The 17,054-nt window shown below is 36.3% G+C and overlaps 1 protein-coding gene across 3 annotated transcripts in view; it reads right to left on the bottom strand.

Moving 5' to 3' along the window:
* ATL1 (atlastin GTPase 1) overlaps nt 1–17,054 on the bottom strand; it is a 63,760-nt gene that overhangs the window by 40,236 nt on the left and 6,470 nt on the right. Inside the window, exon 2 of one of the 3 annotated variants that reach the window (XM_036009875.1) lies at nt 15,203–15,373. In XM_036009875.1, coding sequence (XP_035865768.1) covers nt 15,203–15,236 — 34 coding nt within the window. In that variant the 5' untranslated portion in view covers nt 15,237–15,373. Of the gene's footprint in view, nt 1–15,202; nt 15,529–17,054 lie in introns of those variants that run through there. The other 2 variants (XM_036009880.1, XM_028508069.2) reach the window with 2 other exon arrangements.

Below are 17,054 nucleotides of genomic sequence, written 5' to 3'. Positions count from 1 at the left end.
GTTCCATCCATGCTGTTGCAAAGGGTAGGAGCTCCTTCTTTCTTTCTGCTGCATAGAATTCCATTGTGTAAATGTACCATAGTTTTTTGATCCATTCATTTACTGATGGGCACCTAGGTTGCTTCCAGCACTTGGCTATTAATGAATTGTGCTGCTATGAACATTGGGGTGCATAAGTTCTTTTGGATTGGTGTTTCAGGGTTCTTAGGATATAATCCTAGCAGTGGAATTACTGGGTCAAGAGGCAGATCCATTTTTAGTTTTCTGAGAAAATTCCATACTGTTTTCCGTAGTGGTTGTACCAGACTGCAGTCCCACCAACAGTGCACTACAGTTCCCTTTTCTCTCCAACCTCTCCAACACTTGTTTGTTGCTTTGTTTATGCTGGCCATTCTGACTGGTGTGAAGTGGTATCTCACTGTGGTTTTAATTTGCATCTCTCTGATAGCTAGCAAGGGACATAAAGGAAAAAGTAAACAAATGGGATCTCATCAAAATAAAAAGCTTCTGCATGGCTAAAGAAAACAGTATTAAAATAAAAAGAGAACCAACTGTATGGGAAAACATATTGCCAATGATACCTCAGACAAGGGTTTAATCTCCAAAATACATAGAGAACTCACATGACTCCACCTTAAAAAGACAAGCAACCCAATTAAAAAATGGGCAAAGGACTTGAACAGACACTTCTCCAAGGAGGACATACAGGGGATCCAGAGACACATGAAAAGATGGTCAGTATCACTACCTATCAGAGAGATGCAAATTAAAACAACTTTGTTTTTAAAACAGCTCTACATCAGTGCAGAGATCTCTGTTTGCAGGGTGAGAAAGAAAATAAAAACAAAGGGATCTTTTTTTTATAAAAGAGGAATAAAGTGACTTTAGTGGACACTTTTCTCATCCTCTAGAAATAAGCTTATTCACATGAAAGAGACTCAAGAAATTTTTTAAAACTGAATATACATAGGAGGAAATACATATAGGGACTCAGAATCATACATTCTCAAAACTAGAATAAATCTCTAAAGCATCTAGTTCAGCTACCTCCAAGGCATGCATTCCATCTACAAAATCCCAGGCTCCTGATTGTCTAAAATTATACTTCATAGCAATGGAAGTTAATGAGAATTAAATTGGGTAGGACCAGATTTCAGGTCTTCAAACCATAGCAAAGAGGTCTGGAAATAATTTAATAAAAGAGGAAACTTTGGGAAGTTGCTTTATGTGTATGGCCATACCACCCTGAATGCGCCAGATCTTGTCTGAAAGTTACTTTTTGTGGAGATCCTACAAAAAAGTAGCATGAACATAGGACATTACTAAACCTCTCAGTTTCTTCATCTGTAAAATGGAAACTACTAACAGTACCTATTTGAGAGGGCTGTGGTAAAGATTAAGGGAGTTAGTATAAGCAAAGTGCTGAGAACAGTGCTTGCCACATAGTAAACTTATAGAGGTTAGCTATCATCATCATCACCACCACTACCTTGGAACTACTGACTGGATTAAGTATTCTTGCAAGAAGTTCTGCATACTTTCTATAAATTTTTGTGTATGTGTGTGCATACTTGCATGTTTTCTGAGTTTTCTATTAAATTGTCAGAAATGTGATTTTTTGAAAAAGGTCAACTTTTAGAATTCATTCTTAATATACATGAATTTTGGAACCCTAGACCTTGGCAGTTGTGGTATATTACAAAACAACCTCAATGTGTCAAGTGACACATTCTTACATCCACTGCCTTAACTTTATAACGTCCTCCTGCTTTGACTCTGCCATCATCCACGTGACTTCCTGTAGCAGACGTGCCTCTGCCATTCACCATGAAAATATTTCTAGACTAGTTTGCTTGCTGCAGGATGAGAGACACTTGGAACAAGCTCTGCAGCAAGCTGACCCCCAGCCAAGCCAAGATCAACAGAGTTGCCTAACACCTACTTCAACATATGATCAACAAATACTTATTATTCTATGCCCCTGAGGTTTTGTGACTGTTTATTATGCAGTTTAACAGACCATAAACAACTGATACAGCCCACAACTCCTTCCTTTAGAGAGGCAGGCAGTACAGTGTAATGGCTAAAAACACAGGCTCTGGTAAAACAAAACAAAACAAAACAAACCCACTCTGACTGCTGTTATTCAAATTAAAACTTCCCCATTTCTTAGCTGAGTAACTGTAGGCATGTTGTTTAACCTCTCTTTGTCTACCTCATAAGGTTGTTGTAAATTAATATATGCATGTAACACACTGAGATAGTGGCTGGTACATAGTAAATGCTAATAGAATTATTGTAGATTTAAGAAACTAAAGGTAAGAAAAAAGAAATATAATAGACAAATAAAATCATATGAAATTAAAAAAAAGAAACTAAAGGCAAAGATGTAACTGACCTTGTGCAAGAAAAGGAAATAGAATTTCTATATCAGGCAATCTACCATGGATGCCTTCTTGTGCTATTTATTACTTTAAATAGCCTAACAAGGTATTTATTATCTGTATTTTTGACAACTGAGAACATTAGGAATTGGATTAACTTTCCCAAGATCACACCCACTGGCAAGTGATATATACAAGTTCACACAGTTAATAACTGTCAGTTTGGGATTAGATCCCAGGTAGCTATCTAACTTCCATCCCAGCCCTTTCTACTATTATATTCTGCCTCTTTAGTGGAAATCAAATAACTCTTGGACAACACATAAATGGGTTCATTTGTATTGTATTAAAAGAACAGAAAGTCAAAACATGCACTGATTCCTCAGATCAGAGATACGACCTAGCCTTAAATAATATTAACCTCAAATCAACCAATAATAATAATAATATTAATTTTTGAAACAAACTGGGCTTTTAAATAACCTTTCATCTAAATTTATAAATATACACTTAAATAGACATTTTTCATTATGTCTATTTGATAAGTCCTATAAGAACAAAAAAACGAGGCAACTGACCAGGTAGGGCTATGGCCCAGAATGGCTTTGTTTTTCCAAGGAGCCTTTGGTGAGTTCAATTATCTGATAAAAATGCAGCACTTTCCCTGAGATAGAGTGCAAAGTGGTTAAGCTGCTTTGTCAAGAGTGGTATTTGGAGCCCAGGAATGAGAAAGGAGCGCAATGTTAAGGTCAAAAAGGAGGACGGGAGGACCAGAATAATTGCCATATTATACTGGGAGGGTCCATGTTCTTTTTGTATAAAATGTTTGTCTTAGAAAATTTATATAGAAACCAAGCTTTCAATTGTTTGGCATTTAAAGCACAGTTATTTTCACCTAAGAATGCACTTTGACTTTACACAAGAAAGTTTTAAATCAGAAAAAAAGAAAAAAACAAGGCAATTGTATTTCTTGGTATAATTTTAAGTCATCAGATCACATTGATTTTGTATATATACACATATATATTTATATACACACATATACACAAACATTTATAACCATATCTCTACATATTGTTGTTCATCTATAAAACAGTTTTATTGAGCCCTGGCCAGTGTGGCTCAGTTGGTTGGAGCATTGTCCCAAAAACCAAAAGGTCACATGTTTGATTCCCAGCCAGGGCACACACCTGAGTTTTAGGATTTAGTTGAGGCACAAAGGAGAGGCAGCAGTTCAATGTTTTCCTTTCACATTGATGTTTCTCTCTTTCTTTCTCTCCCTCCCTTCCTCTCTCTATAAAATCTCTCTAAAAAAGCATATCCTAGGGTGAGGATTAAAAAAATAAAAAAATACTGCTATCAAAATACTGCACATCTAACATGAAATTTACTTTTTCATTAATGGAGAGAGACATACAGCAATGCTTTCTGAACAATAGTACAAAGCATCTGGAGACAACAGAACCATTGCCTATAGCCATGGATCTCTCTGCAAAGTTAAGAAATATGGATGTTATATCTAAAATATAGCAGCTTATATATTGCCATATGATAGATGCTGTAGTCAAAGAGTCTTTCTTTAAATCCCAGCTTCACAACTTACATATATATGAAGTTGGGGAAATTATTTAACCTCACAATGGCTTACTATCTTATCTCTAAAAAACAAGATTAAGAATGGTACCTACAACTTTGACCAGTGTGTCTCACTTGGTTGGAGGATTATTCCACAGGCCGAAAGTTTGCCGGTTCAGTTCTCGGTCAGCGCACATGCCTGGGCTGCCCATTCCATCCGGTTGGGGCATGTATGAGAGGTCTCTGATCAGGGTGCGTATGAGAAGCAACCAATCAATGTTTCTCTCCATCTCTCTCTCCCTTTGTTCCCCTCTTTCTAAAAATCAATGAGCCTGTCCTCAGTTGAAGGTAAAAAAAGAAAAAGAATAGTACCTACATCAGAGAGGCTTTGTGATAATTAAATAATGTTTATTAAGTGAAGACCAAAGAGCCTTACAAGTAGTATGTGCTTAATAATGGTCACCACTATTAATAATAATATTATTTATTATTATCTATTCATATTTGATTCCAGTTCTACCTGCCCACCTAATTTCAGCTTCTGCACAAAAATCCATTTTCAGGACAGCAACTATACATTTTCTTTGAAGCTCCTAGCCTGCAGTGTAATTATCATCTGAGTACACAACTGATGGGAATTAGGGACTCTGGTCAGACATAATATTTTCAATAGAAAAATATCTTTGGAGGTGAAAACTACATCACAATTTTTTACAGACTGACATGACTCTTTAAAATTATAGCAAACTACATATATGCAAGATGTACTGTGAATGGAATTTCTGGGTTGTACTTTTTTCAAATACTCAACTTGACAATGTGATGCAATTTTTTTAAGTGGCTGTACCAATTTTTCACTCCCCACCCACTCCCAGGAATTTATTAGACATCATATCAAGCCATATCCTTTCTAATACTTGGTTTTGTCTGACTTCTTAATTTTTGTCAATTACATAGGTAAAAGTGGTATTTCATGGTGATTTTGATACATATTTCTCTAAATGCTCATCAGGTGAGTACATTAGTGTTTGTTCATTTTTCTATTAAGTTGTTTGTCTTTTTCTTACTGATTTACAGGGTTCTTCATATATTTTGAATGCTAGATTATTTGTTAGTTATATGTATGGCAAAAATCTCTTAGAGCTTGCCTTTTCACTTTCCTTAAGCTATTGATGAAGAGCAATTATTAATTTTAATGTATTAAATTTTATTAATAAATTATTTAATGATTAGCATTTTGCATGTCATGTTTAAGAAATTATTCCTTACATGGCATATGAAAGACATTCGCATATAAACTTTTAGTTTTTAAGTGTTGTTTTTGATATTTAAGTTCTTAATCTATCAGGAATTGTTATTTCTATGAAATATGATATAGAAATCCAATTTTATTTACACTATATTAGTAACAAAATCTTCAGACCTCTATCAAAGCCCCATCTTTCCTCAAGTGGTCTGCCCTGTGATCTTTGTTACAAATAAGAATTACACACATACACATACATATACATATGTATATATAAACATACACACACATTTCATAAATATATAGTGACTTTGTTTCTGAGCTCTCGATTCTGATCCATTCACCAATTTGTCTATACCAGCATCGACAATGAACTATTTTAACTGGAATTACTTTATAAAATGCCATCATATATAAAATAGCCAGCCTCTCTTATTCTTCTAATTATTATCAGTATTGACTATTTTGACACTTTCCATGTCAATATCAGAATCAACATGTTAGTCTGAAGTTACATTAAATTTATAGATCAATTTGAAAGGAAACAATACTGTTGTGGTATTGTGTTCTAATCCATAAACATGAGATATCATCCATCTATACTTGGTCTTTAATCCCCTTCAGTAAAGTTTTTATAATTTGTGAGAGGGTTGGGGAGGGAGAGACAGATCATATTCACATAACTTTTATAACTGTATATTGTTATAATTCTTCTATTTTATTATTATTGTTAATCTTCTACTATACCTAATTTATAAATTAAACCTTATTGTAGGTATGTGTGCATAGGAAAAAAAACATAGTATATATAAGGTTTGGTACTATCTGCAGTTTCAGGCATCCACAGGGGATCTTGGAATGTGTCCCCTGCAGATAAGGGGTGAGTACTGTGACATATTTTGTTTATCCATTCATCAGTTAACAGGGCTTTATGTGTTTTCACTTTTGGCTATAATAAATAATGCTGTTATAAACATTTATTTGCAAGTTTTTGTGTGAACTTATATTTCCATTTCTCTTGAATAGTCAACTGATTTGTGACAAAGATGCTAAGGCAATTCAGTGGAGAGAGAATAGCTTTGCAACAAATGGTGCTAGAAAAATTGGATGTCTATATGCAAAAATATAAACCTCAATACATCATAACCTGTATAAAGTATTAACTCAAAATGGATAAGTCTGAAAGTAAAACAAAACTATGTAATGTTTAGAAGAAAACATAAAACAAAACATAAAATCTTTATGACCTCGAGTCACACAATAAATTCTTAGATATAATGCCAAAAACATGATCCATTGTCTTAGTCAGTTTGGGCTTCTATAACAAAATACCACAGACTGGGTAGCTTATACATAACAACTTTATTTTTCCAGTTTTGGAGGCTGGACGTCCAGGATCTGGGTGCCAGCATGGTTGCATGAGGACCCTCTTCCATGTCACAGGTTCCTTGTATCCTCAAATGGTGGAGGGAGTTAGGGAGCTCTGTGGAGGTCTCCTGTATTATTGGGGGCTCCACCCACATGACTTAAGCACATGCCAAAGAACCCATCTCCTAATATCATTACATTGGGCATTAGGATTTCAATATATGAAGTTGGGGCGGGGAGCATCAACATTCAGACCATAGCATAGACTATGCACAGAAATGGAAATGATAAAGGAATAAAAATGTTACACTGCAAACAAATGATCTAAACATATAAGGATACAGTAATGCAAGAAATGAGGGACAAAATAGCTATAAGGCATAAAGAAAACAAGCAGCCAAATGGCAGAAGTAAATCCCTCCTTATCAGTAATTACATTAAGTGTAAATGAATTAAACTCTCTAATCAGAAGACAGAGACTGACAGGATGGGTAAAAAAAAAATCATGATCCAACTACAAGTTGTATACAAGAGATTTACTTTAGATCTAAGACACAACAGGTTGAAAGTGAAAGGATGGAAAATATATTTAATACAAATGTTAACCAAAAGAGAATAGGAGTGGCTATACTAATATCAGACAAAATAGACTTTAAATCATAAAGGTTACAAGAACCAAAGAAGGACATTATATTTTAAAAGTTTCAATACAACAAGACATAAGTTGTAAACATTTATGCACCCAATAGCAGGCCATCAAAATATGTGAAGCAAAAGTGGGAACTTCAATACCCCGTGTTCAATAATGGATAGAATGACCAGATAGAAGATAAGCAAGAAAACACAGGACTCAAACAATATAATAAGCCAACTAGCTCAAACAGACATATACAGAGCACTCTACACAACAATAGAATACACATTCTTCTCAAGTGCATGTGGGACATTCTCCAGAACAGAACATATGTTACACTAAAAATTAGGTCTCAGTAGGTTTTTAAGAGATAGATATAAAACAAAATATCTTCTCTAACTACAATGGGATAAAGGTAGAAATCAGTAACAGAAGTAAAACTGGAAAATTCACAAATTTGTAGAAGTTATGCAACATACTCATAAACAACAATGGATCAAAAAATCACAAGAGAAATTAGAAAATAAAATGCAAATCAAAACCACAATGTGATACCACCTCACATATAAAAATGGTTACTATAAAAAATAAAATGAAATAAAACCACAAAATAAGAAGTGCTGGCAAGAATTCAGAGAAACTGCACTGTTAGTGGGAATGGAAAATGGTACAATCACAGTGGAATATTATGTAGTAGTTCCTAAAAAAACTAAAAATAGAATTACCAAATAATTCGGCAATTATTCTTCTAAGTGTATACCCAAAGAATTTAAAGCAGGGTCTCAAAGAGATATTTGTGCACCGATGTTTGTAACAGCACTATTCATAGTCACTAAAACATGGAAGCAACCCAAGTATTTATTGACAGATAAATGGATAAGCAAAATGTAGTGTGTATACACACACACACACACAATGGAATGTTATTCAGCCTTCAAAAGGAAGAAAATTTGATATATGCTACAACATGGATGAAACTTCAGGGCATTATGCTAAGTGGATTAAGCCAGTCAGAAAAAGACAAATATAATACTGTATGATTCCACTTATATGAGATTCTTAGAGTAATCAATATCACAGAGAGAAAAAGTACAATGGAGGTTGCCAGAGTCTGGGAGGAGGGAATGGGGACTAAGTGTTTCATGGATATAGATGTTTTATAAAATTAAAAGAGTTCTGGAGATAGATGGTGGTGATGACTGTACAATAACGTGAATGTACTTAATATCACTGAACTGTGCACTTAAAAATGGTTAAGATGGTAAATTTTATGTTATGTGTATTTTACCACAATAAAAAATTTTAAAAAGATGCATATAAAACTTTAAAACCAAATATTATAGAAGAATATTTTATAACTTTGAGGTAAGGGAAGATTTATTAAAATATAAAGAGCAAAAACCATAAGGGAAAATATTAAATGGAGTAGTTTTAAATATAAAACTTCTGTTTACTAAAATATACCATCAAGAGAGTAAAGTCATACTACAAAGTGGCAAAACATAGATGTAAAACAAATAATATACGAAAGATTTATACCAAATATTTAAAACTTATACAATACAAAAAGAAAATGATATTCCAATAAAAGACTGACAAAGGGCAAACAGGCAGAGTGTGAAATATGAATGATTAATAAATATATGAAAATATGCTCATACTTCATTGGTAATCTATAAAATGCACTTTCAAACTATAGTGTGATATCATTTTACACTTATAATAGTAGGTGTATGTGAGGATATGTAATAAGTAAAATGTGGAAAAATTAATACTCCAGGTTCCATTTATATTAGGTACTAAAATATAAAAATAATATGTAATATTAAATATATATATTTTATATATATACATAAATGTTAAGATTATCAGAAAATGAGCCCTGACTGGTGTGGCTCAGTGGACTGAGTGCTGGCCTGCGAGCCAAAGGGTTGTTTGTTCGATTCTCAGTAGGGGCACATGCCTGCGATGTGGGCTGGGTGCCCAGCTGGGGGGACGCATGAGAGGCAATCATACATTGGTGTTTCTCTCCCTCTCTTTCTCCCTTCCTTTCCCTCTCTCTCTAAAGATAAATAAAATCTTTAAAAAATTATCAGAAAATGAGAAACACAAAATGTATAAATCTTTACTCTTTGGAGAGGAATTAGGGAGAGGTTGCCATTAAGGAGGGGCACAGAAACAGTGTCAAAATACTGACAAGTAATATTTCTTCACATAGGGAGGGAGGATACAGGTGCTCACTATTATTCTTTCAAAAACTCAGTCCTGGCTGGTGTGGCTCAGTGGATTGGGCACTGGCCCACAAACCAAAGGGTCACTGGTTCAATTCCCAATCAGGGCACATACCTGGGTTGCAGGCTAGGTCCACAGTTGGGGACGTGTGAGAGGCAACCACACATTAAAATAAATAAATAAATACTCAACATCTATGTTTTATTTGTTATTTTGTATATTGGATATTTTTCATAAGGATTCTTGTGTAAAAGAGCCTCCAAATTTAACTGTACCCCGGCTTTTTAATGACTAGCAGTAACTCACTTTCCTGATGATCATTTTCCTGATAATTACAGACTCTACTTATGGTGTAGCCACTGGTTCTAAAGATAAAGGCTACAGAATTTGAAATAGAGCAAAGCTATAACCTAGGAGACATCAATACAAGGTGTAAGCAGATACAAAGTATAAATATATATATGTGTATATATATATGAATATATGAAAATGTGTTGAAAAAAGATGTAAGAGAAGGCAAATTAAATCATAAAAATGAGAGAGGAGAGTCTGTATGCAAGTATATATATAACCCATTAGAAGTTTTATTTTGTTTCAGAAGGATTAGATATATGGAAAATAAAGCAAGTAAAAAGGAACAAATAGCCTTGGCTGGTGTGGCTCAGTGGTTGAGTTGCTAGCCTATGAACCAAAGGGTTGCTGGTTCAATTCTCAGTTAGGGCACATGCCTGGATTGAGGGCCAGGTCACCAATAGGGGGTGTGCCAGAGGCAACCAAACACTGATGTTTCTCACCCCCTCTTTCTCCCTTCCTTTCCATCTCTCTAAAAAGAAATATTTTATAAAAAGGAACAAATAGTCTCATCGCATGAAAACCAGAATACATCCAATGGGAAAAGAAAGATCAGAAAGTAATTATACTATACTCAAGATTGTTTTTATATTTTTCCAAATAGGATATATAAACAAGTACATAAAAAGATGATGCTCAGCATCACTAGTCATTGAGTAAATTCAAATTAAAATGACAATGAGATACCACCTTGCACCTATTAGAACAGTCATTATCAAAATGGTAAGTCGTCATCAAAGAGATAACAAGTGCTGTTGAGGATGTGGAGAAAAGGGAGCCCTGTGCATAGGTGGGATTGTACAGTAGTGCATCTACTATGGAAAACAACATGGAGGTTCCTCAAATAATTAAAAACGGAACTAGTTAAAAATATGATACAGCAATTTTACTTCTGGGAATATATCCAAAGGACATGAAAACACTAACTTGAAAAGATATCTGCATCCCCATGTTCACAGCACCATTTCTTACTATAGCTGAGACACGAAATAACCGAAGTAGCCACTGATGGATGAACGGATAAAGTAGTTGTGATTTGTATATATGTATATTATTCAGCCATAGAAAACAAGGAAATCCTACTATTTGGGATAATAAGGATGGACCTTGGAGGCATTATGCTAGGTGAAATAAGCCAGACAGAGAAAGACAAATACTGTATGATCGTATGCACAGAATCTCACCAACCAACCAGCCAACTAACCAACAAAACCACCAAATTTCTAGAGAAAGAGATCAGATTTATGGTAACCAGAGGTGAGGGGTTGGAGGAAGGGGGTATTGGAGGAAGGTAGTCAAAAGGTACAAACTTCTAATTATAAGATAAGTAAGCACTAGGGATGTAATGTACAATATGATGACTATATTTAGCACTGTTATATGATATACAAGTATGTACAACAAAGTTAAGAGAGTAGATCCTAAGGGTTCTAAGCACAAGAAGAAATATTTTTCTTGTTATTGTATCTATATAAGATGATGGATATGGTAATCATTTCACAATATATGTAAGTTAAACCATCATATTACACAACTTAAACATATACAGTGATGTTCATTATTTCTCAATAAAACTAGAAAAATTGTTCTTAATCTTTCCTCAAAAAACAAATCTAAAAATTGATTTTCAACAAATAAATATTTACTATACTTACTGTAAAGTTAAGATAGCTTTTCTTTAAGGGCAGAAAAAGCTGACATTTTAGTGCAACATTGCTTTTCTAAAGCAATTATCCAACAGTTGCTTTTCTAAAGCAATATTGCACTGACAGTTTGTTGTGGAAAACTCAAATTCCTATGTGGTATCGCAAATTTTTAAGCAACTGTAATTAACTAGAACAAATAAAAAAAAGGATGAACTTCTGTTTTGTTTCTAGTAGTACTTAAGCTCTAAGCCCAACATTAAAACAGTGCTTACTGGGCTACTTACTGCCTCCTGATATTCATCTGTTCCGTTTACTTTTCACACTAGCACACTCTTTGCCTTCTTTTCTAGTCCAAGGTGATCAAATTTATAGAGCCTTGATTTCTTATACCAGCTCAAGCCTAGATAGGCTTACTGTGGCACCTTTTGGCATACTGTTTTAGTTCCTTGTCTTCATCACATGAACTAGGGAAACAAACAACTTTAAATTTCTATCTTAGATCTATAACATAAAAATTATGGAACCTATAGCAAGTTATTCATGCTCTCTGAGTCTCAGATTCCCTATATATTAAAATAAGGATAATGTCTATCTTTGAGGAATTAATTTTTAAAAGCTTAAATTTATTCAAACTTCTAGTTCAGTGTAGATTTAAATACAGGTGATAAGATTCTCAGTCCTACTCACAAACCTGCTTCCCAATTGTACCTCTGGGTATGATCCTCGAATATCACCCCCAGTTCTGGGTGTGAGCAGAGACGCTTTTCTGCTTTCTAGCTTCCATGGTCCTTGTAGAACCTACCAGGTCTCTGACCACTCAAGTAATAGTAATACCAGTTATATGGTCCTATAGGGAACCCTTATCTAAATCTTAGGTTTCCTGTATAGATTTTCAAATATCTCTCCTGCCATTCCTTGGAAATCACTATATATTACAATTCTGAATAGTCTACCTTTGTCCTCAGCAGTTGGCTTTCTAACTTGTCTAGGAAATATTCATATAGGTAGATGATAAGGTCAGTCTTTTGTAGCTATCACCTGACTTGTTTCTCATCAGAGACCTCTGGCTTCTACAAGGGCTTGTTCTCTCTATTCCCCTCACACTATGCCCCATTATCTTATAAAACATTCCACAGCATCATGTTATAGAAAATAAATTAGAAGACATTCCTAGGTTCTAATCTTAGTTCTCCAATTTACCAAATGTGTTACTTTTGCCAAATTATTTAACTAATAGGAGATTCAGTTTTTTCATTTTCACAACAGGAAACGTGTCCTACCAACTTAAGAGACTACAGATCAAATGTAGTAATGCATGTGAATGTGCCTTGAAAACTGTAGTTCTATTTAATGGAGAAGATATTCTCTACCCAATAAAGAGGCAGTATAGCATAGTGGTAAAGATGAAAGAATCTGAAGTCTAACTGCCAGAATTGGAATCTTGGTTCTATTATTTAACTTTTAATATGTAAAATAAGGATTACAGTGCTTATCTCAATGATAGTAGCTATTATTGGTATTAATAAATGTCTACTATTTGTTAGAGATTCTACTAGGTACCAATAATAAAATGCAATCGAGATAGACATTGCTAACACTCTGGCAAAAAACCCTACTTCCTATTCCATATGTTACATTTTCTAAGTCATTTATGTCATATGTACTTTACACCAAAGAAAAATAATAAAGCGTTTTCATGGAGCATCAAGGTAAGACTCCACAATTCCACTATTACTTTCTGTGAACATTTCCAGTGAACATATAGTGACTCTGGTATTTCTTTTCCTAATTCATCACTTGAGTTGAAACTCTCTTGGTGTCTTCTGGGTAAACTGTCTGAATTATGTTTCTATCAAATATAAATAATGATAGTGTTTCTGAAAGTAACATCCAAAGACCACCTGCTTCTCAATCACTTAAGATGCTAATTAAAAGTCCCAGACCCCATTTCAGACCTATTGATTCAAAAGTTTTGGCTGGAAGACATGGGAATCTGCATTTCTAATAAGTTTCCAATGTGATTTTTATGCAAATCCCATTGGAGAACCACATGAGAGAGAGAGAAAGAAAGAAAGAGAGATCCTCCACTAAACAAAGATCTGTAACCAAAGGAAATACTGAAGAATAATGATCCAAAGCTTCATCAAGGAGAACAATTTTAACCCTCAGCATAAATTTTCACATGCCTGTCTCCAAACAGAGTAGAGTCAACAGTGGACAAAGTTCAAGACCAAAACTGATTTGAACATACACAACTTAACTGTGAGTATTCAAGAAATTCTTATTCTAGAAGCCAAGAAGAGGCATAGAAAGGAGACACCCTGAAAAAGCTTACCCATATTTCAGAAGAAGCAAAGAAAACAGTGTTATTGCAATAGTCACGCCTACTAAAGTGGGGGTTTGGTGATTTCAGTAAAATGGAACCACTTTCTTCTAAATTCAGATAACTAAAGACAGACCTTCCTACTACATCCCACATCTTGGATAATCTTTCAAATGTAAACCTTTTCTCCTGGGAGTTAAGTTGGTCCTGTGATCAATCTAAGCAAGGAGAAATATGGCCTTTTGACAAAAGTACACCAAAATAATCAATTAAAATTAAAATTTATACCTGTTAGTCTTATGGACAGTTATAGATCTCAGTGAAACATGGAAGAGAATCAAGGAGCTCCCAACACCTAGTGGGAGTAAACTTTCCAAATAATAATAACTCAAGGCTAATGAACAACATATTTCTATACCCACCAAGCCACAGTGGCCGGAGATCTGCTCTGGTTCAGATAATAAAATGCTCTAAAAGACTTTAGCTTCTTATGTGGTAGCGAGTTTAGTACTGTGGCTAAAAAATCGGGAGTCCAAGGCAGAGAAAGACGCCCAATCGGCCCACACTAAGCATCCTAAACCAAGTCTGGAGCAGCAGAGTGGGCGGGGCCCAGATTTCTCCTGCATCATTGCGCGCTCTCTCCGCCTGCGTGAGCACCGCCCACCCACTCACAGCATGAACCCACTGGGCCTAGCCTCTCCTTCCCCCTCCCCTCGGCCTGGTGCTGAATCATGAGCCCAATATCTCCAAAAGGTAAAATCAAAGAACAATGCCACTCTGAATGGGGTACCAGGTTGGGGTGGGGTAGAAGGCTGGAAATCACAACTTTTCTTCCCTTTGCCCCAAATTCTCCAAGCAACCCCTAAATTAAAATGAGTACTGCAGCACTGGGGCACCCCCAAGCAGGCATCCCTTCTCCTGGGTTGCTCTGGTCTGCAACGCTCTCACTGGGCCCGGCTCACTCCGCTTCATTGTTCCAGCACCACCCACCACCGGAGCGCGTCTGGCGGGGCACAAGAGCTCGCAGCTCCCCATGAAGTAGGGGATTGAAGATCCCCAATGCCCTGCCCCTCTCTTCCGAGTAACAACAGGCCCCTGCCCGTCCTCATCGCCTTCCTGCCAACCTAGAGCTAAAGCGGAACCAGCCAGTCCCCAGAGGTTCGCCGTGGGTGCTGTCCAAATGCTAGGAAGAGGTGGGCTAGGGGAGTCGGGAAGAAGCAGGGAGAAGCCTGCGTGAAGCTGCAGCCCTCGCCCACAGCACCATTTGGTTACGTGGGTACCGCTCTGCCATGGTTCCTCCGGCCCGACAGGGAGCAGCTCGGCCCTGGCTGTCTCCCACCCTGGATGCTGGTGCCCAGCAGTCCTTGGCCCTCCTCTTCTTCAGAAGCAGAAAGTAGAGGGCCAGTACCGTTCAGGCTGTAGAAGTCACCATGTATTACTCACCCCAACTGTTTCTGTCCCTGCGGTTCTTGGCCATGGTGGTCCAGGGACTCGTGGCAGTGAGGCACTGTCACCACGCTCGCTCTTCTCCCAGGCCGCAGGTTGCTGGCAGTGGGAGACTGTGTGCCCGCGCTGAGCGCAGTTCGCTCAGACTCTGAGGATGTTGCTGTGGCGCTGGAGGGAAGGAGTGGGGAGGAAAAGGGAGGAGAAAACGGATGAACCAAGCTCAGCATCAAAAGCTGGAGTTCACACAAATACCAGCGTCACACCCTCCCTACTTCAGCCCACCCCCAGAGCGTGAAGACAGTGACAGACATGCACCGCAATATTTTCAACGGGAAACACATACACAAATAAACAACACCCTCTCTCACACACGCTCAAAAATTTAACAGCATTATCTAGTCACAGAAATATATAAACCACATACTGCATTATACTGGTTGTTCAAATACCTGTTTTCCTACAACAGTTACATATTAGTACAAACATGCTGGCAATATTTATATAGCTAAAGAAGTTAAGTTGATCTGCATTTATTTACCGGGCACCATTTCCCCCCCACCCACCCACCCAATTTTAAAACCAACATTATTTGGTTAAGAGAGTATTGTGCATTTTGTAAAAGGTGAAAGATTTATACTATCTGAAGAGAAACCAGAGTATAAGTATTGTGCATTTTGCACCTGTCTACCAAAGAGGCCTATCTTTTAAAATTGAGCTAGCAAAATTAGATCATGAAGATCAAGATAAATGAAAACTGAAGATTCATCATAATCTGTAACTAAATGTCTAGTGGGCGAAATGTCCCACTACATTTGTAGAGATAAAATCTGGATTTATATCGGCAAATATTTGAAGTAAATTCATACTACATAGTCTGGGTAAGCCTTGGCAGCCACAAAAGGTTGCAGACAATTTTAAAGAGAAAGCAAAAAGTGATAAATACCCTTAAAAAATATTTTCAATCTCTCCCTTTTCACTGATTTCTTTCCTCTCTGCCTACAAATTTAGTTTTTAGTATCCTAGAAACACTGTCCCTTTGTGCTACTTGACCCTCAAGATACCATCATCCCCTTCCTCACCTTCTTACACAGTTTTCTCTTGTATTTGGTTGTTGCCCACATTCCACAGATCAGTTCTGCCTAGGAGACTGACTGCTGCTAGCCTCTTAATCACCAGGCCCTTACTTTCTGTTTATTCCTAGTCATCAGCAACTCCTCACTCTATGTTCTTGCAATATAATTTACTGTGGTGTCTTCATACAGGACCTGATGACTCCCAAACCTGTACTTCTAGTGTTAAACTCTCTTGAGAATGGTAGTAACAGAGCTGAATTTATAGCTGCCTGCAGTCATTGTCACTTGGTTTTGCTGACACTGCAAAATCAACAAGTCAAAAAACAAACTGTCTTACCTATTATTGCCAAATTTTATGCATTCCATATTTCAGTTAATGGTTCTAGTGACATCAGAACTGTGAACTCCATAAACCAAGTTTAAATTATAGTTTTAAAGCAAAATGTGTTCATCAGAATTGCATTACCAACTAATGAAACAACATAGGAAGATAGGAATTATCTCAACACTGAATCTACAAACCAAATTCATAATACAAAAAGAAGTGGGATCTGTTCTTCTTGTGTTTCTTTGCTAAAATTTCCAGTTCACATTCCAGACTGATAATCTCTTTCAGGTGAATACCAGTAAAAGAGTACAGTAGATTCTCCAAAACAATGATTCTATAAGAGTTATTAACTGTAGCATTTTTTTGTAATTGCAAAATACTAGCAACAGCCTATATGTCCATATATAGAAAAGTGGTACACTATAATACATCTCCACAATGGAATAGT

Source organism: Phyllostomus discolor, chromosome 1 (assembly GCF_004126475.2).
Source record: "Phyllostomus discolor isolate MPI-MPIP mPhyDis1 chromosome 1, mPhyDis1.pri.v3, whole genome shotgun sequence".
Taxonomy (NCBI): Eukaryota; Metazoa; Chordata; class Mammalia; order Chiroptera; family Phyllostomidae; genus Phyllostomus; species Phyllostomus discolor.
This window is presented reverse-complemented; position numbering and strand designations above follow the sequence as displayed.